We start from the raw sequence: 27,167 nt of genomic DNA, 5'->3' as shown, positions 1-27,167 counted from the left end.
TTTGACCAAGATATTTTTCTCACCCAGCATGGGTATATGTAAAATGACACCCCAAAACACATTGCCCAACTTCTCCTGAGTACGGCGATACCAGATGTGTCACACTTTTTTGCTGCCAAGGTGGGCAAAGGGGCACATATTCCAAAGTGCACCTTTCGGATTTTGCAGGGCATTTTTTACACATTTTGATTGCAAAGTTCTTCTCACACATTTGGGCCCCTAAATTGCCAGGGCAGTATAACTACACCACAAGTGACCCCATTTTGGAAAGAAGACACCCTAAGGTATTCCGTGAGGGGCATGGCGAGTTCCTAGAATTTTTTATTTTTTGTCACAAGTTAGCGGAAAATGATGATTTTTTTTTTTTCTCTTTTTTCCTTACAAAGTCTCATATTCCACTAACTTGCGACAAAAAATAAAAAATTCTAGGAACTCGCCGTGCCCCTCACGGAATACCATGGGGTGTCTTCTTTCCAAAATGGGGTCACTTGTGGCGTAGTTATACTGCCCTGGCAATTTAGGGGCCCAAATGTGTGAGAAGTACCTTGCAATCAAAATCTGTAAAAAATGACCGGTGAAATCCGAAAGGTGCACTTTGGAATATGTGCCCCTTTGCCCACCTTGGCATCAAAAAAGTGTCACACATCTGGTATCGCCGTACTCAGAAGAAGTTGGGGAATGTGTTTTGGGCTATCATTTTACATATACCCATGCTGGGTGAGAGAAATATCTTGGCAAAAGACAACTTTTCCAATTTTTTTATACAAAGTTGGCATTTGACCAAGATATTTTTCTCACCCAGCATGGGTATATGTAAAATGACACCCCAAAACACATTGCCCAACTTCTCCTAAGTACGGCGATACCAGATGTGTCACACTTTTTTGCTGCCAAGGTGGGCAAAGGGGCACATATTCCAAAGTGCACCTTTCGGATTTTGCAGGGCATTTTTTACACATTTTGATTGCAAAGTTCTTCTCACACATTTGGGCCCCTAAATTGCCAGGGCAGTATAACTACGCCACAAGTGACCCCATTTTGGAAAGAAGACACCCCAAGGTATTCCGTGAGGGGCACGGCGAGTTCCTAGAATTTTTTATTTTTTGTCGCAAGTTAGTGGAATATGAGACTTTGTAAGGAAAAAAGAAAAAAAAAAGAAAAATCATCATTTTCCGCTAAATTGTGACAAAAAATAAAAAATTCTAGGAACTCGCCGTGCCCCCCACGGAATACCTTGGGGTGTCTTCTTTCCAAAATGGGGTCACTTGTGGCGTAGTTATACTGCCCTGGCAATTTAGGGGCCCAAATGTGTAAGAAGTACCTTGAAATCAAAATGTGTAAAAAATGGCCTGCGAAATCTGAAAGGTGCCCCTTTGCCCACCTTGGCTGCAAAAAAGTGTCACACATCTGGTATCGCCGTACTCAGGAGAAGTTGGGGAATGTGTTTTGGGGTGTCATTTTACATATACCCATGCTGGGTGAGAGAAATATCTTGGCAAAAGACAACTTTTCCCATTTTTTTTATACAAAGTTGGCATTTGACCAAGATATTTCTCTCACCCAGCATGGGTATATGTAAAATGACACCCCAAAACACATTGCCCAACTTCTCCTGAGTACGGCGATACCAGATGTGTCACACTTTTTTGCAGCCTAGATGCGCAAAGGGGCCCAAATTCCTTTTAGGAGGGCATTTTTAGACATTTGGATCCCAGACTTCTTCTCACACTTTCGGGCCCCTAAAAAGCCAGGGCAGTATAAATACCCCACATGTGACCCCACTTTGGAAAGAAGACACCCCAAGGTATCCAATGAGGGGCCTGGCGAGTTCCTAGAATTTTTTTTTTTTTTGCATAAGTTAGCGGATATTGATTTTTTTTGTTTTTTTTCTCACAAAGTCTCACTTTCCGCTAACTTAGGACAAAAATTTCAATCTTTCATGGACTCAATATGCCCCTCACGGAATACCTTGGGGTGTCTTCTTTCCGAAATGGGGTCACATGTGGGGTATTTATACTGCCCTGGCTTTTTAGGGGCCCTAAAGCGTGAGAAGTCTGGAATATAAATGTCTAAAAATGTTTACGCATTTGGATTCCGTGAGGGGTATGGCGAGTTCATGGGAGATTTTATTTTTTGACACAAGTTAGTGGAATATGAGACTTTGTAAGAAAAAACAAAAACAAAAACAAACAAAAAATTTCCGCTAACTTGTGCCAAAAAAAATGGCTGAATGGAGCCTTACCAGGGGGGGAGTGATCAATGACAGGGGGGTGATCACCCATATAGACTCCCTGATCACCCCCCTGTCATTGATCACCCCCCCTGTAAGGCTCCATTCAGACGTCCGCATGATTTTTTACGGATCCATGGATACATGGATCGGATCCACAGAACGCATGCGGACGTCTGAATGGAGCCTTACAGGGGGGTAATCAATGACAGGGGGTGATCAGGGTAATCACCCCCTGTCACTGATCACCCCCCCTGTAAGGCTCCATTCAGACGTCCGCATGATTTTTACGGATCCATGGATACATGGATCTGATCCACAGAACGCATGCAGACGTCTGAATGGAGCCTTACAGGGGGGTTATCAATGACAGGGGGTGATCAGGGTAATCAGGGTGATCACCCCCCTGTCACTGATCACCCCCCCTGTAAGGCTCCATTCAGACATCCGCATGATTTTTTACGGATCCATGGATACATGGATCGGATCCACAAAACGCATGCGGACGTCTGAATGGAGCCTTACAGGGGGGTTATCAATGACAGGGGGTGATCAGGGTAATCAGGGTGATCACCCCCCTGTCACTGATCACCCCCCCTGTAAGGCTCCATTCAGACGTCCGCATGATTTTTACGGATCCATGGATACATGGATCGGATCCACAGAACGCATGCGGACGTCTGAATGGAGCCTTACAGGGGGGTTATCAATGACAGGGGGTGATCAGGGTAATCAGGGTGATCACCCCCCTGTCACTGATCACCCCCCCTGTAAGGCTCCATTCAGACGTCCGCATGATTTTTACGGATCCATGGATACATGGATCGGATCCACAGAACGCATGCGGACGTCTGAATGGAGCCTTACAGGGGGGTTATCAATGACAGGGGGTGATCAGGGTAATCAGGGTGATCACCCCCCTGTCACTGATCACCCCCCCTGTAAGGCTCCATTCAGACGTCCGCATGATTTTTACGGATCCATGGATACATGGATCGGATCCACAGAACGCATGCGGACGTCTGAATGGAGCCTTACAGGGGGGTTATCAATGACAGGGGGTGATCAGGGTAATCAGGGTGATCACCCCCCTGTCACTGATCACCCCCCCTGTAAGGCTCCATTCAGACATCCGCATGATTTTTTACGGATCCATGGATACATGGATCGGATCCACAAAACGCATGCGGACGTCTGAATGGAGCCTTACAGGGGGGTTATCAATGACAGGGGGTGATCAGGGTAATCAGGGTGATCACCCCCCTGTCACTGATCACCCCCCCTGTAAGGCTCCATTCAGACGTCCGCATGATTTTTACGGATCCATGGATACATGGATCGGATCCACAGAACGCATGCGGACGTCTGAATGGAGCCTTACAGGGGGGTTATCAATGACAGGGGGTGATCAGGGTAATCAGGGTGATCACCCCCCTGTCACTGATCACCCCCCCTGTAAGGCTCCATTCAGACGTCCGCATGATTTTTACGGATCCATGGATACATGGATCGGATCCACAGAACGCATGCGGACGTCTGAATGGAGCCTTACAGGGGGGTTATCAATGACAGGGGGTGATCAGGGTAATCAGGGTGATCACCCCCCTGTCACTGATCACCCCCCCTGTAAGGCTCCATTCAGACGTCCGCATGATTTTTACGGATCCATGGATACATGGATCGGATCCGTAAAAATCATGCGGACGTCTGAATGGAGCCTGACAGGGCGGTGATCAATGACAGGGGGTGATCAGGGAGTGTATATGGGTAATCACCCGCCTGTCATTGATCACCCCCCTGTAAGGCTCCATTCAGACGTCCGCATGATTTTTACGGATCCATGGATACATGGATCGGATCCGTAAAAATCATGCGGACGTCTGAACGGAGCCTGACAGGGGGGTGATCAATGACAGGGCGGTGATCAATGACAGGGGGGTGATCAGGGAGTTTATATGGGGTGATCAGGGGTTTATAAGGGGTTAATAAGTGACCGGGGGGGGGGGTGTAGTGTAGTGTAGTGTGGTGTGGTGTTTGGTGGGACTGTACTGACCTACCTGAGTCCTCTGGTGGTCGATCCTAACAAAAGGGACCACCAGAGGACCAGGTAGGAGGTATATTAGACGCTGTTATGAAAACAGCGTCTAATATACCTGTTAGGGGTTAAAAAATTCGGATCTCCAGCCTGCCAGCGAGCGATCGCCGCTGGCAGGCTGGAGATCCACTCGCTTACCTTCCGTTCCTGTGAGCGCGCGCGCCTGTGTGCGCGCGTTCACAGGAAATCTCGCGTCTCGCGAGATGACGCGCCGATGCGTCCAGGAGGAGAAAAGCAACCACCTTCCGGACGCGTTAGGCGGTCCGGAGGTGGTTAAAAGGTCTGCGCATGTGCAGACCACAAAACCGGATCCGTTTTTCTGGAACACTTGGGGCCGGATCCGGCATTAATGCATTTCAATGGAAAATGCCGGATCCAGCATTCCGGCAAGTGATCCGGAATTTTGGACGGAGAAAATACCGCAGCATCTACAGTGACTAAACTGAAGATTAATACTGAACAGATTGCTCTCCATTCAGAATGCATTAGGATAAAACTGATTAATTTTTATCCGGAATTGAGCCCCTAGGACGGAACTCAATACCGGAAAAGTTTAACGCAAGTGTAAAAGTACCCTTACACTGCTGTGTATTGAATATGGATTCACATGCGGTCGCACTGAGTGCTGTACAGGCAGGAGCTCCACAGCACATTGCTCTCCTGCTTATATCAGCGCTGTTCCGCTGAAGCCTGGCTTAGATGTTCTATGTCAGGCACAAGCAGGAGAGCAATGTCTTATGTGCCCTGCACTCGCTCCTCTCTGCTAATAGTGTAGTGTCCCACTAGGTAGGAGTGGGCACTACACAAGGGTCAATTGGGTAACGTGTTACTTCTGCTCACAAGGGACAGTGATATTATATTTATCCATGCATTGTAATGTATTTACTGTGTGTATTACATATGTTGGTTCCCCCTGTTAATGCTTATCAGGCCTAGTTGGGTGTAATTAAACATTCCAGACACTAGAGGGAGATAGGGAGCCCCTAGTATAAATGTCCAGGCCCAGACAGGGAGGGGTTAGGTCATAGTCAGGAGTCTGTGGAGACAGAAGTGAGAAGGCACCAGCCCAGGATATGCTGAGGGCCTCCTCCTGACATGCAGCTGGATAGTCCTGGTTTCTAGCTGCACCAAGAGGCTAGATGAAGTACAGCCTGCTTGGAGACTGAGTTCATTCCAGGGGACTAGAGGAGTTACCTCGTCAGCCTGAAGCTCCTGAGGCTAAGCATAGCTCAGTTGAGACACCCCAGTAGTAGGAGAGGATCTCCTGGGAGCAACCTGCAGTTTCCCTACCAAGCGAGGATAATACAACCAAGTACAGATAAGTAACCTGATGGGCAGAAGTACTGTTAAGTGAAGACCAAGGGTTTATACTGGAGGAAGGATTTATATACCAAGGATTAAAGCCAACAATTAGGCATCCGGGCCTTGGGATCCAGCCAGCTAGAATAGCTGAGGGGATAGAGCAGCATTGTACTGCCAAGCATTAACTGTTTGCCCTCCAAGTATCTTGCATGATTAATACCTGCCATTATTGAAAGGAAACCTGCTTGTGAAGTATTGTTCAAGGGACTGCATCATCATTAACAACTGTAATTGATTGTACAAAGTTGGACTGTTTTCCAAGTAAAGCAACGTTTGGTTCACCATACAATCTGTGTACCTCAATTACTATTCCTAGAAACCGGTGTGCCACCGTTACAGGCACTGGCGTCACGATCCTTAAAGGGACCTTACCTAAGGCACTCAAAACACCTACAACATCCAGGGCACCTCACATACCATCAGGTCTGGTCCCTATCTACAGAGTGTGCCCCAGAGGAACTAGTGTCTGCCTCTCCTTCACTGTCGCATGCCTGCCCAGGGTCCTCCAAAAAGTGAGTAACCCTCGATTGCCCATACCGTGACCTCACTGTCGCTCATACCCTGCAGGTCTGGCGTGCTGCATAAATTGGCGTCACGAACAGGATACGATCATTCCTGCGCCATTGCGGATATAAAAACTGTGTGCTGTTAATTGCCTTAAAGTGACAAGCCCTAATTGCTTTATTGAAAATTGCTGGGCCAAAGTGAACTGTGATAATTTGCGGTGTGAAGATAGTATTGTATGGACTGTTTGCTGCTTATTTAAGCCACCGCTTGCTGTCAGTGAATAGACAGCGATTTAGCTTAAAGATGGCCGCTTAAACTGACTGGATTTAATTGCTGCGTCATCTTCATACTAAATTGGCGGTAAAAATTGGCGCCTTCTGCTGAAAAGTGCGGGAAAGGCTATATGTCCGCGCCACCGCCCTGTCTGGACATTTGCATGTCTGCAGAAATGTACTCCGCCTCCCCCATACTGGAGTACCTGGGGGGCGGCCTCCCAGTGCAATGGGAGGATCTGTCTGAAATTGTTGGCGCCACCCTGTCGCTCTCCAGAGAAGGATCGAGCATGTTGAAGAGTGAAGACTGCTCTGCTGGGATGTCCGCGCCTGATCTGTTACAAATGGATGTTATTGGTGTAGAGCAAAAGGACGCTCCACCGGCCTACTCTCCGGGACTGGAGAGACCCACCTGCCCGCCACCGAGGACGCAACCAGAGACCTATTATGGCTCCTGGAGAGACTTTTTCCAGCCCTCATTCAAGTGGTCAGCATTGATGGCAGAGATCCGGGAGGCCGCAATAAAGAAAACGACTAAGACTAAGATCTACTATGAAGAACTGGCAAAGACCGTTCATGAGCGCCACACTGACACCCAACCCCGCCTGGAGAGGAGAATGGGGTTGGTTGTGGCATTTGACAAGGACCGAGGCTTCGGTTTCATAAAAGACTATACTACCGGCAGAGACTTATATGTGAATCGGAGGTCCGTCAAGCGGAGTTACCTCCCAGAGCATCTGCATAACCTCCGTGAGGGGGAGGAAGTCGAGTTCACCCCTGCCGAGGGCCTGCGAGGCCCCTACGCCACTGCCGTGTCCCGTCCTAAAAAGAAATCGGAGGACTGGGAAATCGATGAGGACCATACTGGCTGCGAGCGCGAACCTGTGCGCTCTCCAGAACCGGCCCATCATGCCTTCCAAGAACGGGGCTCCTTCATTGGCCCGAACGTCTTTTGGCAACCTACAGTGGTGGAGAAGAGGGTAAGCCCATGGCCCTCACCTGAGCTGCCTCGCAGGGAGAAGACCATCCGCGAACTAGAAGATGCGGAGAGATTCGATGCTACCCTGGAAAACATCCGAAGAGGGAAGAAAGCGGACGCCTCATCTGAACCTGCAGCGGCTGCGCAGGACGCGCCATCTACTTCACAAGTGCCGGCGGCGACAGCGGAGGACAGCGATCCCGACTCCGAAAGCCTGGACGACCAGATTGTGCGGCTGGAGAAGAAATTGCGTGAGCTGCGCCAGATTGCCTCCACCAGGATCCGGACTCCACCTGACCAGAAAGAAAGTGGACTTAAGGACTCGGACGTTGTCATGGTCTTACCTTCTTGCTGTTCTCCTTCGTTTGACATGTGCTGGCGGCCATCTTGGTTTCTGGGTTTCTTGTAGCCTCCCACCCTGCGGCTTCTCCTTCCCACTGGGAGGAGCTGGATGCCTAGCTCATATATATAAGAGGTCTGTGGCTTCAGTTCCTTGCTTGGTCCTCCTGTGTTCACATGCTTCTAAGACTGCTGCTGCTTCTGGTTCCTGATCCTGGCCTCGTCTGACTACCCCGCTGGTTCCTGATCCTGGCTTCGTCTGACTACCCTTCTGGTTCCTGACCTCTGGCTACGCAAGACCCTGCTTCGGTTTAGCCATCCGTTTGGACTTTTGCTTACAGCTTGATTTTCAATAAAGCCTTCTTATTTCCACTTATCTCTTGTTGTACGTCTGGTTCATGGTTCCATGACATTAGGACCAAGCCATGAATTCTGACGGTACAGGGCCATCCTCGCTACCTACGCTGATTGCCAGACTTGATCAGCAGGATCACCTGTTGGGTCGGTTCGCTGTGGCGTTGCAAACCCTGCTTGAACGCACGGCTCATTTCGCTTCCGTTGCCGATGGGTCGGTTGTCGCTCCTGGGCCCGCTCCTACTGCCGCTCCGGTTGTTGCGCCAGAGTCTACCCCGACACCTGTTGCTGCGCCTGCGGTGTCTCGGGGTATGACCGGTTCTGCCCCCCTTCCACAGCGCTTTGGGGGAGAGCCAACTCAGTGCCGAGGTTTCCTTAACCAGGTGGGCATTTATTTCGAGTTGCTGCCACATGCCTTTCCTACTGAGAGATCAAAGGTGGGCTTCTTGATCTCGCTGCTCTCGGACAAGGCCTTGGCCTGGGCCAGCCCTTTATGGGAGAACAACAATCCGGTGGTTGCCGAGTTTTCCGGTTTTGTTGCTTCTCTTCGGAAGGTATTCGATGTGCCGGCTCGTGCTGCCTCTGCTGCGAAGCTCCTTATGTCCATCAGACAGGATTCACGATCCGTAGCTGAATACGCCATTGAGTTTCGTACCCTGGCAGCAGAGGTGGGCTGGAATAATGAGGCTCTGGTCGCTGCTTTCTCTCATGGTCTCTCGGATGCCTTGAAGGATGAGGTTGCAGCTAAGGACCTACCAGTGGAGCTCGAGTCTCTTATTTCTTTCCTGATTTTGATTGACACCAGACTCAGGGAGAGACCTTCCTTTAAGGAGAGCCTGCGGAGGCCTTCTAACAGATTGGCGCCTACGTTTGCTGTCCCACCCGTGCCTCCCTCTCCTCCCACGCCTCCTGGGGATGACTTGTCTGGGGGTGAACCCATGCAGCTGGGGTTTGCTCGCCTGTCCGAGGGGGAGAGGGTACTCCGGAGACGCGAGGGCCGATGCATGTACTGTGGTCTCGGTGGGCATTTTCGGTTGGCATGTCCGAACCATCCGGGAAACGCTCGCACCTGAGATCCTGTCGGGGGCAGATCTTGGGTGGAGTCTCCTCGTCCCCGGTTTCCCGTGTTGACAAACCACTGATCACTGTTGTTCTCTCCTGGGTCGGGGGCTCGGTGACGACCCAGGCGTTGGTGGACTCTGGTGCTGGTGGTTTGTTCATTGATAGTGTGTTCGCTGCCGCCAATTCCATTCCTCTGCAGCCTCGAGGTTCCCCACTGGCTCTTGAGGTGATAGACGGCAGACCCCTTCTGCCGCCACACGTGACTCATGAGACCCTTCCAGTGGGGATAGCCATTGGTGCCGTTCACAGAGAGTCGGTCTGTCTCCAGGTGATTTCGTCTCCACACTACTCGGTGGTCTTGGGGTACCCCTGGCTCCAGAAGCATAATCCGACTTTCGATTGGAGATCGGCCGAGATCCTCTCGTGGTCACCGCAGTGTGGGGCTAGTTGCATCCATGGGCCTGTCAAGTTGCTGTGTACTTCCTCGGACTCTCTGTTGCCTCCTGAATACGAAGAGTACCGGGATGTATTCGATAAGGTGCGCGCGGTTGCCCTACCTCCGCACCGCCCATACGATTGTGCCATAGAGTTACAATCTGGTGCCGTTCCTCCTCGTGGCAAAGTCTATCCACTGTCGGTAGCGGAGAATGAGGCCATGGAGGAGTACGTGAGGGAGGCGCTTTCACGCGGACACATTCGCAAATCCTCGTCCCCGGCAGGGGCTGGATTTTTCTTTGTGAAAAAGAAGGGAGGTGAGTTGAGGCCTTGCATCGATTACAGGGGTCTCAATCGCATCACGATCAAGAACACTTACCCGATACCCTTGATTTCCGAGCTGTTCGATCGCCTCAAAGGGGCCACGGTCTTTACCAAACTCGACCTGAGGGCGGCATATAACCTGGTAAGGATCAAGGCGGGCGATGAGTGGAAGACCGCGTTTAACACCAGGACCGGTCATTATGAATCCTTGGTTATGCCCTTTGGGTTGTGCAATGCGCCTGCAGTCTTCCAGGAATTCATCAACGATGTTTTCCGTGACCTGTTGCAGCAGTGTGTGGTGGTCTATTTGGATGACATCTTGGTATATTCTGAATCCATGGAGGCCCACATTATGGATGTCAGACGAGTGTTGCAACGGTTACGAGAGAACAGGCTGTTCGGTAAGCTTGAGAAATGCGAATTTCACCGATCCCAGGTAACCTTCTTAGGTTACATCATTTCCGCTGAGGGGTTCTCCATGGATCCTGAGAAGGTTTCGGCTGTCTTACAGTGGCCCCAGCCCAGTGGTCTCCGTGCCCTGCAGCGCTTTTTGGGCTTCGCCAATTTTTATCGGAAGTTCATCAGGGACTTTTCTATGCTAGCCAAGCCTCTCACGGATCTGACCAGGAAGGGCAGTAATTTCCAGGTCTGGCCGCTCGAGGCCATCCGAGCTTTTGAGGCTCTAAAGTCCGCCTTTGTGTCGGCTCCGATTCTGTCGCATCCCAACCCTGGGTTGCCCTTTGTCCTCGAGGTGGACGCGTCTGAGACGGGAGTAGGCGCCCTTCTGTCTCAGCGTAGAACACCAGAGGGTCCTCTGCTTCCTTGTGGGTTTTACTCCCGGAAACTGTCTTCCGCGGAGTGCAACTATCAGATTGGTGACAGGGAGTTATTGGCCATCGTGCAGGCCCTTAAAGAATGGAGGCACTTGCCCGAGGGTTCGGTGGTTCCGGTTCTCATCCTGACGGACCACAAGAATCTGACCTACCTTTCTGAGGCCAAGAGATTGACACCACGTCAGGCCAGATGGGCTCTGTTCTTGTCACGTTTTAATTACGTGGTCTCCTACCTACCCGGTTCCAAGAACATCAGAGCGGATGCCTTATCACGGCAGTACTCCGAGCTGTCCGGGGAGGAGTCGATTCCGACTTCGGTCATACCTCCGAATCAGATCCTGGCCGCCATTCGCACCAGCCTGACCTCTCCCCTGGGTGAGCAGATTTTGGCGGCTCAATCTGGTGCTCCCTCTGGGAGACCCAACGGCAGATGTTTTGTGCCTGAGGAGTTGCGCACTCGGTTGTTGCGAACCTACCATAACTCCAAGGCCGCGGGGCATCCTGGAAAGAATCAGCTGTCCTGGGCTGTTTCAAGTCTGTTCTGGTGGCCTTCTCTACGTTCCGACATCGCCGCATATGTAGCGGCATGCTCCGTTTGTGCCCAGAGTAAATCCCCTCGGCACCTTCCGTTGGGCCTTTTGCAACCCATAGCCACCGGGGAGCGCCCATGGTCACACCTGGGGATGGATTTCATTGTGGACCTCCCTGCATCCCGAGGCCATACGGTCATTCTCATGATTGTTGATCGGTTTTCCAAAATGTGCCACTGTGTTCCTCTCAAGAAGTTACCCTCTGCACAAGAGTTGGCCACGATTTTCGCCAGGGAGGTCTTCCGGTTGCACGGTTTGCCCAAGGAGATTGTGTCGGATCGGGGGAGTCAGTTTGTGTCCAGGTTCTGGCGCGCCTTTTGCTCCCAGTTGGGGATTCATCTCTCTTTCTCCTCGGCCTACCACCCTCAGTCCAATGGGGCCGCAGAACGATCCAATCAGGCCTTGGAGCAATTCCTTCGTTGCTATGTCTCCGATCACCAAGACAATTGGGTTGACCTCCTGCCTTGGGCTGAGTTTGCCAGGAACACGGCGGTGAACTCTTCCTCTGGGACGTCTCCCTTAATGGCCAATTATGGGTTCCAACCTGCCGTGTTACCGGAGGTATTCTCTCCCCAGGATATTCCGGCTGTGGAGGATCACCTTTCCGTCCTACGTGCTTCTTGGGTACAGATCCAGAGGTCCCTTGAGGTCTCTGCGCAGCGCCAGAGACTCCAGGCTGATCGCAGACGAGCGCCCGCTCCTTCCTACCAGGTCGGAGACCGTGTATGGTTGTCCACCCGCAACCTCAACCTTCGAGTGCCCACTCCCAAGCTGGCGCCTCGCTTTGTTGGTCCCTTCCGAGTGCTTCGCAGGGTAAACCCGGTAGCCTATGCCCTTGCGCTTCCTCCTGGCATGCGGATCTCCAACGTGTTTCATGTCTCCCTGTTGAAGCCATTGGTGTGTAATCGTTTCACTTCCTCGGTTCCTCGGCCCCGTCCGGTCCAAGTGGGCAATCGTGAGGAATATGAGGTGAGCAATATCCTGGACTCACGCCTGGTCCGCGGTCGGTTGCAGTTTTTGGTCCATTGGCGTGGTTTGGAGCGTTCCTGGGTTCCCTCCGCAGATGTCCATGCTCCTGCTTTGCTCCGAGCCTTCCACGCACGCTTCCCTCAGAAACCGTTCCTTACTCCGCGGAGGAGGGGCCCTTGAGGGGGAGGTACTGTCATGGTCTTACCTTCTTGCTGTTCTCCTTCGTTTGACATGTGCTGGCGGCCATCTTGGTTTCTGGGTTTCTTGTAGCCTCCCACCCTGCGGCTTCTCCTTCCCACTGGGAGGAGCTGGATGCCTAGCTCATATATATAAGAGGTCTGTGGCTTCAGTTCCTTGCTTGGTCCTCCTGTGTTCACATGCTTCTAAGACTGCTGCTGCTTCTGGTTCCTGATCCTGGCCTCGTCTGACTACCCCGCTGGTTCCTGATCCTGGCTTCGTCTGACTACCCTTCTGGTTCCTGACCTCTGGCTACGCAAGACCCTGCTTCGGTTTAGCCATCCGTTTGGACTTTTGCTTACAGCTTGATTTTCAATAAAGCCTTCTTATTTCCACTTATCTCTTGTTGTACGTCTGGTTCATGGTTCCATGACAGACGTCTCCGGGTCTGAGGTGAGAGTACCTGCCCCTGTCAGCCGGCCGTCTTTAGTGTCAGCACCTGCGGTGAGGTCCTCCTATGCTGTGCACCGACGCGCAGAGAAAGTTGTCCAGGAACCCACCGGACCACTTGCGGCAGCGGTACCCAGGCCAGTGCAGCAACCTCCAATTGTCATGCCTGCACCGGTGCGGTCAGCAACCATGATCACCCCTAGGCCTATGGGGCCAATACCTATTAGGGGTCCTTTCATGCTGCAGTTGCCCCCCAATACTGTGTTGTGGGCACATCCGCCTGTTGACTCTCCTTACAGGCCCAATCTACAAATGGAGCCAGGGAGCACCACTGTGATGCCAAGTGGGTATGACATGCCCCTGTGAATTGGCCTGCTAGGCCATTATTCGATTTCTTTTGCCAAGGGACCCTAATAAAGTGGATTAACCCTTTCCAGGACAGGAGTCCTTTGTTGTTTTGGCCCTCTGATGCTGCTGCCAGTTACCCACGGCTCAGTGGAGGCGGTAAACCACTGAAATACCAAATGTAGCAAGGCCATCTTGTTTACAGGACCTCCTGCCTGCTTTCTCAGAGTGAAAAACCCAGTTGTGCCTATTTGTGTGTGTTGCACCTTTAACCCTTCAACCCCCTTTTCAAGTTGATTAAGGGTATTGCAGCACCTATTTCTATATGTCATTTGAATAATGTGGACTATTTTTATGTGCTGTCACTTTTATTATGCAACGTAAATATTAAAAGGAATGCACCCAGGGATAGACTCTAATGCACATGAGCCTCTGAGATTTTGCTACTATTTTTAAAGGAATGCGCCCAGGGATAGACTCTAATGCACATGAGCCTCTGAGATCTTGCAACTATTTTAAGGAAATGTGCCCAGAGATGGACTCCACCGTATGTGAGCCTCTGTGATCTTATACCTCCGGCCTTGCTTTATACGAAATTATACTTGTCATTTTCACTGAATGTGTTACAAGATGAAACCTGGGTACGGACTCATTTATCTGCTTTGAGCCTCCAAGAATTGTTATTTAATGTTTTACATTTTCTATGGACAATTTGCTTATTATGGACTAATCCTGGTATCCCTGGTACGCTGCACCAGGTCAGCGCCCCTGTTCCCTTACATTATCCTGAGAGAAGAGAACGACGCCCCTTTTCACCAAACTTGCTCCTTAGCCTGTGGAACTGCCTGATGTATACATATTATGTATTTCGCAAATGTAGAGGTATTTTCCTGCTTTGCATTATTTTTCTATTTCAGGTGCAGTATCCAGCTGGGCAGGGCCCCTTTCAGGTTGCGCCGAGGACGGGCAACGTCATAGCGTGGGGGTATGTAGTGTCCCACTAGGTAGGAGTGGGCACTACACAAGGGTCAATTGGGTAACGTGTTACTTCTGCTCACAAGGGACAGTGATATCATATTTATCCATGCATTGTAATGTATTTACTGTGTGTATTACATATGTTGGTTCCCCCTGTTAATGCTTATCAGGCCTAGTTGGGTGTAATTAAACATTCCAGACACTAGAGGGAGATAGGTAGCCCCTAGTATAAATGTCCAGGCCCAGACAGGGAGGGGTTAGGTCATAGTCAGGAGTCTGTGGAGACAGAAGTGAGAAGGCACCAGCCAGGATATGCTGAGGGCCTCCTCCTGACATGCAGCTGGATAGTCCTGGTTTCTAGCTGCACCAAGAGGCTAGAAGGAGTACAGCCTGCTTGGAGACCGAGTGTATTCCAGGGGACTAGAGGAGTCAACTCGTCAGCCTGAAGCTCCTGAGGCTAAGCATAGCTCAGTTGAGACACCCCAGTAGTAGGAGAGGACCTCCTGGGAGCAACCTGCAGTTTCCCTACCAAGCGAGGATAATACACTACGTGCAGAATTATTAGGCAAATGAGTATTTTGACCACATCATCCTCTTTATGCATGTTGTCTTACTCCAAGCTGTATAGGCTCGAAAGTCTACTACCAATTAAGCATATTAGGTGATGTGCATCTCTGTAATGAGAAGGGGTGTGGTCTAATGACATCAACACCCTATATCAGGTGTGCATAATTATTAGGCAACTTCCTTTCCTTTGGCAAAATGGGTCAAAAGAAGGACTTGACAGGCTCAGAAAAGTCAAAAATAGTGAGATATCTTGCAGAGGGATGCAGCAATCTTACAATTGCAAAGCTTCTGAAGCGTGATCATCGAACAATCAAGCGTTTCATTCAAAATAGTCAACAGGGTCGCAAGAAGCGTGTGGAAAAACCAAGGCGCAAAATAACTGCCCATGAACTGAGAAAAGTCAAGCGTGCAGCTGCCAAGATGCCACTTGCCACCAGTTTGGCCATATTTCAGAGCTGCAACATCACTGGAGTGCCCAAAAGCACAAGGTGTGCAATACTCAGAGACATGGCCAAGGTAAGAAAGGCTGAAAGACGACCACCACTGAACAAGACACACAAGCTGAAACTTCAAGACTGGGCCAAGAAATATCTCAAGAGGTTTTTCTAAGGTTTTATGGACTGATGAAATGAGAGTGAGTCTTGATGGGCCAGATGGCTGGATTGGTAAAGGGCAGAGAGCTCCAGTCTGACTCAGACGCCAGCAAGGTGGAGGTGGAGTACTGGTTTGGGCTGGTATCATCAAAGATGAGCATGTGGGGCCTTTTTGGGTTGAGGATGGAGTCAAGCTCAACTCCCAGTCCTACTGCCAGTTTCTGGAAGACACCTTCTTCAAGCAGTGGTACAGGAAGAAGTCTGCAAGGTAAGAAAAACATGATTTTCATGCAGGACAATGCTCCATCACACGCGTCCAAGTACTCCACAACGTGGCTGGCAAGAAAGGGTATAAAAGAAGAAAATCTAATGACATGGCCTCCTTGTTCACCTGATCTGAACCCCATTTAGAACCTGTGTTCCATCATCAAATGTGAGATTTACAAGGAATGAAAACAGTACACCTCTCTGAACAGTGTCTGGGAGGCTGTGGTTGCTGCTGCACGCAATGTCGATGGTGAACAGATCAAAACACTGACAGAATCCATGGATGGCAGGCTTTTGAGTGTCCTTGCAAAGAAAGGTGGCTATATTGGTCACTGATTTGTTTTTGTTTTGTTTTTGAATGTCAGAAATGTATATTTGTGAATGTTGAGATGTTATATTGGTTTCACTGGTAAAAATAAATAATTGAAATGGGTATATATTAGTTTTTTGTTAAGTTGCCTAATAATTATGTATAGTAATAGTCACCTGCACACACAGATATCCCCCTAAAATAGCTAAAACTAAAAACAAACTAAAAACTACTTCCAAAAATATTCAGCTTTGATATTAATGAGTTTTTTGGGTTCATTGAGAACATGGTTGTTGTTCAATAATAAAATTAATCCTCAAAAATACAACTTGCCTAATAATTCTGCACTCCCTGTACAACCAAGTACAGATAAGTAACCCAATGGGCAGAAGTACTGTAAAGTGAAGAGCAAGGGTTTATACTGGAGGAAGGATTTATATACCAAGGATTAAAGCCAACAATTAGGCATCCGGGCCTTGGGATCCAGCCAGCTAGAATAGCTGAGGGGATAGAGCAGCATTGTACTGCCAAGCATTAACTGTTTGCCCTCCAAGTATCTTGCATGATTAATACCTGCCATTATTGAAAGGAAACCTGCTTGTGAAGTATTGTTCAAGGGACTGCTTCATCATTAACAACTGTAATTGATTGTACAAAGTTGGACTGTTTTCCAAGTAAAGCAACGTTTGGTTCACCATACAATCTGTGTACCTCAATTACTATTCCTACAAACCGGTGTGCCACCATTACAGGCACTGGCGTCACGATCCTTTAAGGGACCTTACCTAAGGCACTCAAAACACCTACAACATCCAGGGCACCTCACATACCATCAGGTCTGGTCCCTATCTACAGAGTGTGCCCCAGAGGAACTAGTGTCTGCCTCTCCTTCACTTCCGCATGCCTGCCCAGGGTCCTCCAAAAAGTGAGTAACCCTCGATTGCCCATACCGTGACCTCACTGTCGCTCATACCCTGCAGGTCTGGCGTGCTGCAATAACCTGTACCGATGAACACATTTATGCCATGCTTTTAGAGGAGCAGCGCTGGTACAAGCAGGAGAGCAATGTGCTATGGAGCCCTTGCCTGTACAACGCACAGTGCGGATTCAGTGAATCTGTACCCCCATACACAGTAGTGAACCTCAGGCACCTATTTAGCTAGGAAAACCAAAATAATTAAAGCATATTGGAAAAATAATTTTCAGCAGATTTAGAACAGGTTTCATTAAAGTTATCATGAACATTCAGGTACACTTTAACAGTATTTGTAGTAGAGCAACTTTCAACCCTATGCAGTCAGAATATAGGAGATTGCATTTCTCTCTCCCCCATTATTACTTAATTTCGTTTAGGAACTCATCTTCTTCCCGTTTCTTGAGCTCTCTCTTTCGAAACAAGTACCAGCAGATAAGAAGTAGAAGTAACACCCCACCTACAGAGCCACAAGTGACCCCTGCCAGGAATGCCACATTGCTTGGAGCTGCAAAACAAAATTTTTAGAGTGATCAGAAATATAGTTTTATTATAATTTAATATTGTTCCTCATTTATAAAATGTGTCTGATGATAATCTTGCTGTTTCTAATTGAACTGTGGTTGGAATTTAACACAGTCTGTATATAACCCATGATGAGAACAATGGGTAATATCAGGCCTCTGAACTGTCCTGGATCCAGCAGGAAAGTCTGGGATTTTTTTTCGCTGTCCTGATTGTGTACTGAGGATGCACATACAGTTGAATACAAAGATAAAGCAGGTAGCCGTCCTGCTCCACCATTTGCAGGCTTGTGCTCTCCCCTGCAGGCAGCCATGATGCAGTGACTTCATTGCACCAGTTGTGTTGAGCAGGAGAGAGCACACGCCAGGGACTAATGTGCTCCGTTTACCAGAGAAATAGAGTTAGATGAATATTACTTTTTTGTTTTATTAAAACTAAAGTGGATTCATTATTGTGAGATGCCACTAAGACGTGTTAAAGTCTATAGATGCTTGGTGAGCCAATAAAAATACTCCGGAGGTTCTTGTGTACTTTCCAGTTTTTTATTATTTATATATCCAGATAGCATAGGCTTGAAGGCCACATTTCTTATGAGAACGCTATGTACACCTTTGGGAGCAATTTTGTTATTAGTGCATTATACTCATTTTGAGCTAAAAATCAGTTTTCAATTGGTCTTTATTAGTGTTGAGCGAACGTGTGTTTCAAGTTCGGTGTACAAGGTCCAGGTTATCTAAGAATTCAGTTATGGATTCCTCTACCACCATTTTTAGATAACCCGAACCTTGTACGTCAAACTTGAAACACAAGTTTGCTCCATCCAATAAAAATATGGAGTCCTTTATTCTGTACAGAGCTGAGATGCTCTAGAAGCAGCCTCTGGATTTTCTCTCTTTTCCGTCAGTTGGGGAGCTGACGGGCTCCTTATCTCTGCTCTCTGACATTATGAACACTCATTATAGCTCAGTTCTTATCTTACTGATAAGAATATGGCTTATGTAAGTGTTTATGACATCTTAGTAATTTAGAGATAAGGTTTATAAGATGACCGGCACAAAGTGAAAGTACCAGTCACACAGTTAGAAAAACTGTTAACCCTTTGTGACATAATGGCTCAATATTTTTAATAATGGCCAATTGAAAATATGATTCTTAGCTAAAAAGTAGTAAAATGCAAACATAAAAATTGCCACCAAAGGTATACATAGCCTTTAAATGTGCATAGATCATTGTGTCATTTCACTAAAAACAAGAAACAGACAGGCAGACTTTTTTAGCCACGGGAATAAGAGAGACATACCCTTGTCTTTCTTGTATGCATTGTAGTTCTATCAGGGATTTGAAATCCCTATGCACTATTTTGCTACCTTTGTCATTTGATTAGGTGCCCATGTACTTATGGTACATTGGACAAACAAATTGAGAAGTCAGGATTCGACTAAATAAACACAAATCTAATATTAAATGATGTTGTGACGTACAATCCAACGGAAACGAAAAAGAAAACCAACAGAATGAAGTAACATTATTGCAACACTGTTTTGAAATGGGACATAAGAGGAATGAATTGAGGTGAACCATTTTAGAATATGTCACGCCACATAAAATAGAAGAATATAATAAACGAAAATTGTTGCAACATGAGACTAGGTGGATTCCAAAAATGGAAACATTAAAGCCAAAGGGGTTAAATGAGATGTAATTTTAGAGTATTTTTATAGGTCTGCTTCTATGTTTTGTTGTTTCTATGCTGTTATATTACATTTTGTATATCGTAACATGTGAAGGTTAATGAGATGATACAGTGAGCTCTGCCTATTTAAGAAACATGTTTAAATCCCACTGGTCCGCATGAGTAAGGGGATGTGACCCCCGAAACGTCATGCAGTACTGGGTGGAAACTAGCACTGCATTCTCCTAAGAAATGTGGCCTGAGAGTCTATGCTATATGGATATATATATATATATATATATATATATATATAATAAAAAAATTGGAAAGTACACAGGTACCTGTGGAATTGTGAGTATTTTGATTGGCTCATCAAGCATCTTTAACACGTCTTGCAGTTTGTACTGTGATTGTGAATTGGAGCCGAGTGAGGCTCTGAAAGCAGATTGTGATTACCACTCCACGTGGGAGATATATACAGTACAGACCAAAAGTTTGGACACACCTTCTCATTCAAAGAGTTTTCTTTATTTTCATGACTATGAAAATTGAAGATTCACACTGAAGGCATTAAAACTATGAATTAACACATGTGGAAATATATACATAACAAAAAAGTGTGAAACAACTGAAAATATGTCATATTCTAGGTTCTTCAAAGTAGCCACCTTTTGCTTTGATTGCTGCTTTGCACACTCTTGGCATTCTCTTGATGAGCTTCAAGAGGTAGTCACCTGAAATGGTTTTCACTTCACAGGTGTGCCCTGTCAGGTTTAATAAGTGGGATTTCTTGCCTTATAAATGTGGTTGGGACCATCAGTTACATTGTGGAGAAGTCAGGTGGATACACAGCTGATAGTCCTACTGAGAAGACTGTTAGAATTTATATTATGGCAAGAAAAAAGCAGCTAAGTAAAGAAAAACGAGTGGCCATCATTACTTTAAGAAATGAAGGTCAGTCAGTCTGAAAAATTGGGAAAACTTTGAAAGTGTCCCCAAGTGCAGTCACAAAAACCATCAAGCGCTACAAAGAAACTGGCTCACATGCGGACCGCCCCAAGAAAGGAAGACCAAGAGTCACCTCTGCTGCGGAGGATAAGTTCATCCGAGTCACCAGCCTCAGAAATCGCAGGTTAACAGCAGCTCAGATTAGAGACCAGGTCAATGCCACACAGAGTTCTAGCAGCAGACACATCTCTAGAACAACTGTTAAGAGGAGACTGTGTGAATCAGGCCTTCATGGTAGAATATCTGCTAGGAAACCACTGCTAAGGACAGGCAACAAGCAGAAGAGACTTGTTTGGGCTAAAGAACACAAGGAATGGACATTAGACCAGTGGAAATCTGTGCTTTGGTCTGATGAGTCCAAATTTGAGATCTTTGGTTCCAACCACCGTGTCTTTGTGCGACGCAGAAAAGGTGAACGGATGGACTCTACATGCCTGGTTCCCACCGTGAAGCATGGAGAAGGAGGTGTGATGGTATGGGGGTGCTTTGCTGGTGACACTGTTGGGGGTTTATTTATTTATTTATCCGGTTTGCATTTAGTTGGACCATCATTTATTTTTCAACAGGACAATGACCCCAAACACACCTCCAGGCTGTGTAAGGGCTATTTGACCATGAAGGAGAGTAATGGGGTGCTGCGCCAGATGACCTGGCCTCCACAGTCACCGGACCTGAACCCAATCGAGATGGTTTGGGGTGAGCTGGACCGCAGAGTGAAGGCAAAAGGGCCAACAAGTGCGAAGCATCTCTGGGAACTCCTTCAAGACTGTTGGAAGACCATTTCAGGTGACTACCTCTTGAAGCTCATCAAGAGAATGCCAAGAGTGTGCAAAGCAGTAATCAAAGCAAAAGGTGGCTACTTTGAAGAACCTAGAATATGACATATTTCACATATGACATTTTTTCAGTTGTTTCACACTTTTTAGTTATGTATATAATTCCACATGTGTTAATTCATAGTTTTGATGCCTTCAGTGTGAAGCTACAATTTTCATAGTCATGAAAATAAAGAAAACTCTTTGAATGAGAAGGTGTGTTCAAACTTTTGGTCTGTACTGTATATATATTGCAATGGCACTAAGAGGGCAACACTATTGTAAGGGGAGCACTAAGGGGTCATTCTTACTGTGCTGGCATAACTAATGTGAGGAAGCACTAAGGTGAATAACTACTGTATGTGGGCACGAGTGAGTATTCTACTGTGTGGGGACATTAAGGTGGCATAACTACTGTGTGGGAGAATTAAAGGGGCTAACTGTGGAGGCACTAACAGGTCATTCCTACTATGAGGGGGCACTATGGGGAAATTATATGGTGAAAGGGGAACTACTGCCTGGGACCACTAAGGGGGCGTAATTACTTTGAGGGGACACTACTGGAAAATAACTACTGTACGGGGGCACTAAGGGGAGGATAACTACTGTGTAGGAGGACTAAGGGGGAATAACTGTATGTGGGCACTAAAGGGAATTATATTCTGAAGGGGGTACTACTTGGACATAACTACTGTGTTAGGGTACTAATGGATAACTCTATTGTGAAGGGGAACTAAGGGGGATAACTACTTTGTGGGGGCACTAAGGGGAGGATAACTACTGTGTGGGGGCACTAAGGGGATAATAACTACTGTGTGGGGGCACTAAGGGGATGATAACTACTGTGTGGGGGCAATTACTGGATGTGGGCACTAAGGCTCATTCTATTCTGAAGGGGGTACTACTGGGACATAACTACGGTGTTGGGGGTGCTAAGGGGGATAACAACTATGTGGGGGCACAAAACAGACAGGGCAATATTGGGCATGTATAGATATTTGGTGGAGCTAGAAACGTGGCTTAGTATAAAAATCTGCCGCGGTTATATTGTCCCTCCTTGGGCTTTTCAAAAGTTGGGGTGTATGAGTAATATAATGGGTTTAAGAAGTTGTACAACTCTAAGTAAGGAAGGGCTGGGGGTGGCCAGAGTTATGGAAACATGTGAGCCAGCTGTGCTCTGCTCTGGTTTCTGGTACCTCTGAAGTTGTAGTAACAGCTTAGTTCGCTGTGCTGTCCTGATTGTGTGACTTCCATTAACTCCTATGGGAATTACAGAAACAGCAGAGAGAAGCCTGCTTGGCCGCTCCCATAACTCCTCCTTCTTGGCAATTGTAACTACGCCTACGCCGGGTTACTTCCATCTCAGCCATCTGGGATGGGGATGATCTTTTAAGGAATAAAACTAAAACAAGTACAATCTGCTTAATATTAACCGGTGGTTACTAACATAGCTGACAATGTAAACATTGTTCCTGTGAGCTACTGCACTTTTCTGAAACTTTTACTTACTCTCTACTGCCAGGTGTAAGTCACATATCCGTTTCCCAGCGTCATTTGATACAGTACAGCGGTACGAGCCATTGTCTGCTTTACTGACGTTTTGCATTAACAGTTTCTGAGCGTATACTAAGGCATAAGGAAAGAAAAATGTATATGAGACTTGATGCTGTAATTATACTTGGAAATGTATTTATAGTATTTGTGACAGACATTATCTATTAAAAGGGATGTGCAGTGCCAGTATATTAATGTGCCGTATACTGCTGAGGCCAGTGAATGGCTGCACGTGACCTGTGTGCAGAAAACATCACCATGAAGATGGCAATGCTAGAAACGGCAGGGGAGAAAAGTGGTAAGTATTGCTGCATTTGTTGTGTTAGACCAGGGGTCAGCAACCTCCGGCACTCCAGCTGTTGTAAAACTACAACTCTCAGCATGCTCCATTCACTTCTGTGGGAGTTCTTAGAAGAGCCAAGCAAGTGTGCATGCTGGGAGTCGTAGTTTCACCACACCTGGAGTGCCGAAGGTTGCTGATCCCTGTTTTAGAACATTAACAGCTGCTGCCTGAGTTTTTATTTAACTTTAACTTGGACAACCCATTTAAAGAAGAACTCCTGCAAAAATGTTTTTCTCTGACCTGCTAGAAAGGTACATGATGTAAATGTAATCTTCTTACCAGTGTCTGAATTTGTGAGTTATAACAACCCTTCTGATCCTCAGCTGTGTCATGTGACCAACAATCAGACTTTCCAAATAACACAGCATCTTATGTTTGGACAGGAAGTCAGTTTCTCTCTGTTGGGAGCCTTAAAGGGGTTATCCCATGACTAATGTAAAAAAGGAAAATCAGACATCATACAGTACATGACGACCTCTTTCTAACAAAGATAGAACCAGTCCTGTACCTCACATGGATCCAGAGATCTCCACATTCATTGCTCCAACTGCTCTGCTAGATTTATAACAAACTGGCAGCTCAGGGGGCGTGTCTCAGCTCTCCCTATCACAGCTCAGGAGGCGTGTCCATGCTCTCCCTATCACAGCTCAGGAGGCAGTTGAAGGATGAAACTGAGCATGTGGGGCCTTCTCAGTGAGCAGGTCAAAGAAATAAGAAAAATAACAAACAGCAGGTGGCGCTATACAGATAAATTTCAGTGAATAACTCAGTGGCTATACAATTTTTTTTATGACATGCAATTACAAAAGTATTCAGATGCAGGTTGCTGGTTTGAAAACTGTAGAATATTTTTCATGAGACAACGCTCTTAATGTCAGTCTCCAAGGAATGAATAGAGACGTAACTGACTTCCGGTCCTGTATTAGTTGGAGATCAGAGAGTTTTGGTCACATGACACAACAGAGGATCAGAAGGGAGGGGATAGCTCACAAATACAGTCACTGGTAAGAAGATTACATTCACTACAGATTACATCATGCATCGGGTCAGAGAATAAACATTTTTAATGGGAGTTCTACTTTAACAAATTCAGGATTCAGGCTAGGGCTACACTGCGCCAGCTCTCGCTACCAGGATCACAGGATTTTAGCCCCTTTATTACTGAGCCTGTTTTGTTGGAATTATTCAGCATGAGAACTTGGGGAGAGAAGTTGCAGATTGCGGAGCAAAGGACCTTTGCACCACAATCTGTGCCATAAATACGCCTAATTTAGCCACATTTCTGTTTAACCGCTTGCGTCATCGCGGCGGCTCTCCCAGGTCACACTAACGCCAATAGGCGTCATCTCGCGTGAGCCGAGATTTCCTGTGAACGCGCCCACGCAGGCGCGCGCGTTCACAGGAACGGAAGGTAAGCGAGTGGATCTCCAGCCTGCCAGCGGCGATCGCTCGCTGGCAGGCTGGAGATGTGATTTTTTTAACCCCTAACAGGTATATTAGACGCTGTTTTGATAACAGCGTCTAATATACCTGCTACCTGGTCCTCTGGTGGTCCCTTTTGTTAGGATCGACCACCAGAGGACTCAGGTAGCTCACTAAAGTAGCACCAAACACCACTACACTACACTACACCCCCCCCCCTGTCACTTATTAACCCTTTATAAACCACTGATCAGCCCATATAGACTCCCTGATCACCCCCCTGTCATTGATCACCCCCCTGTCATTGATCACCCCCCTGTAAGGCTCCATTCAGAGGTCCGTATGATTTTTACGAATCCACGGATACATGGATCGGATCCGCAAAACGCATACGGACGTCTGAATGGAGCCTTACAGGGGGGTGATCAATGACAAGGGGGTGATCACGCATATAGACTTCCTGATCACTTCCCTGTCATTGATCACCCCCCTGTCATTGATCACTCCCCTGTAAGGCTCCATTCAGACGTCCGTATGATTTTTACGGATCCACTGATACATGGATCGGATCCGCAAAACACATGCGGATGTCTGAATGGAGCCTTACAGGGGGGTGATGAATGACAGAGGAGTGATCACCCATATAGACTCCCTGATCACCTCCGTCATTGATCACCCCCCTGTAAGGCTCCATTCAGACGTCCGTATGATTTTTACGGATCCACGGATACATGGATCGGATCCGCAAAACGCATACGGACGTCTGAATGGAGCCTTACAGGGGGGTGATCAATGACAAGGGGGTGATCACGCATATAGACTTCCTGATCACTTCCCTGTCATTGATCACCCCCCTGTCATTGATCACCCCCCTGTAATGCTCCATTCAGACGTCCGTATGATTTTTACGGATCCACTGATACATGGATCGGATCCGCAAAACACATGCGGACGTCTGAATGGAGCCTTACAGGGGGGTGATGAATGACAGAGGGGTGATCACCCATATAGACTCCCTGATCACCCCCTGTCATTGATCACCCCCCTGTCATTGATCACCCCCCTGTAAGGCTCCATTCAGACGTCCGTATGATTTTTACGGATCCACGGATACATGGATCGGATCCGCAAAACACATGCGGACGTCTGAATAGAGCCTTACAGGGGGGTGATCAATGACAGAGGGGTGATCACCCATATAGACTTCCTGATCACCCCCTGTCATTGATCACCCCCCTGTCATTGATCACCCCCCTGTAAGGCTCCATTCAGACGTCCGTATGATTTTTACGGATCCACGGATACATGGATCGGATCCGCAAAACACATACGGACGTCTGAATGGAGCCTTACAGGGGGGTGATCAGTGACAGGGGGGGTGATCACCCCATATACACTCCCTGATCACCCCCTGTCATTGATCACCCCCCTGTCATTGATCACCCCCCTGTAAGGCTCCATTCAGACGTCCGGATGATTTTTTACGGATCCACGGATCGGATCCGCAAAACACATGCGGACGTCTGAATGGAGCCTCACAGGGGGGTGATCAATGACAGGGGGTGATCAGGAAGTCTATATGGGTGATCACCCCTCTGTCATTGATCACCCCCCTGGAAGGCTCCATTCAGACGTCCGCATGTGTTTTGCGGATCCGATCCATGTATCCGTGGATCCGTAAAAAATCATACGGACGTCTGAATGGAGCCTGACAGGGGGGTGATCAATGACAGGGGGTGATCACCCCATATAGATTCCCTGATCACCCCCCTGTCATTGATCACCCCCTGTAAGGCTCCATTTAGACATTTTTTTGGGCACAAGTTAGCGGAAATTTTTTGTTTGTTTTGTTTTTTTCTTACAAAGTCTCATATTTCCACTAACTTGTGTCAAAAAATAAAATCTCACATGAACTCACCATACCCCTCACGGAATCCAAATGCGTAAATATTTTTAGACATTTATATTCCAGACTTCTTCTGACGCTGTAGGGCCCCTAAAATGCCAGGGCAGTATAAGTACCCCACATGTGACCCCATTCCGGAACGAAGACACCCCAAGGTATTCCATGAGGGGCATATTGAGTCCATGAAAGATTGAAATTTTTGTCCAAAGTTAGCGGAAAGGGAGACTTTGTGACAAAATACAAAAAAAATCAATTTCCGCTAACTTGTGCCAAAAAAAAAAAAATTCTAGGAACTCGCCATGCCCCTCACGGAATACCTTAGGGTGTCTTCTTTCCAAAATGGGGTCACATGTGGGGTATTTATACTGCCCTGGCATGTTAGGGGCCCGAAAGCGTGAGAAGAAGTCTGGGATCCAAATGTCTAAAAATGCCCTCCTAAAAGGAATTTGGGCCGCTTTGCGCATCTAGGCTGCAAAAAAGTGTCACACATGTGGTATCGCCGTACTCAGGAGAAGTTGGGGAATGTGTTTTGGGGTGTCATTTTACATATACCCATGCTGGGTGAGAAAAATATCTTGGTCAGATGCCAACTTTGTATAAAAAAATGGGAAAAGTTGTCTTTTGCCGAGATATTTCTCTCACCCAGCATGGGTATATGTAAAATGACACCCCAAAACACATTCCCCAACTTCTCCTGAGTACGGCGATACCAGATGTGTGTCACTTTTTTGCCGCCTAGGTGGGCAAAGGGGCACACATTCCAAAGAGCACCTTTCAGATTTCACAGGTCCTTTTTTACACATTTTGATTTCAAACTACTTACCACACATTAGGGCCCCTAGAATGCCAGGGCAGTATAACTACCCCACAAGTGACCCCATTTTGGAAAGAAGACACCCCAAGGTATTCCG

General features: G+C 47.5%; 1 protein-coding gene across 1 annotated transcript in view; it reads right to left on the bottom strand.

Moving 5' to 3' along the window:
* The window catches only part of LOC122928797 (CXADR like membrane protein), a 128,173-nt gene that overhangs the window by 5,829 nt on the left and 95,177 nt on the right, over nt 1-27,167 (bottom strand). The window contains exons 5-6 of the mRNA XM_044282025.1: nt 22,541-22,657; nt 17,378-17,519 (exon numbers count right to left, since the gene is read on the bottom strand). Of these exons, the coding sequence (XP_044137960.1) occupies nt 17,378-17,519; nt 22,541-22,657 (259 nt within the window). The remainder of the gene's footprint in view (nt 1-17,377; nt 17,520-22,540; nt 22,658-27,167) is intronic.

Source organism: Bufo gargarizans, chromosome 2 (genome assembly GCF_014858855.1).
Source record: "Bufo gargarizans isolate SCDJY-AF-19 chromosome 2, ASM1485885v1, whole genome shotgun sequence".
Taxonomy (NCBI): Eukaryota; Metazoa; Chordata; class Amphibia; order Anura; family Bufonidae; genus Bufo; species Bufo gargarizans.
This window is presented reverse-complemented; position numbering and strand designations above follow the sequence as displayed.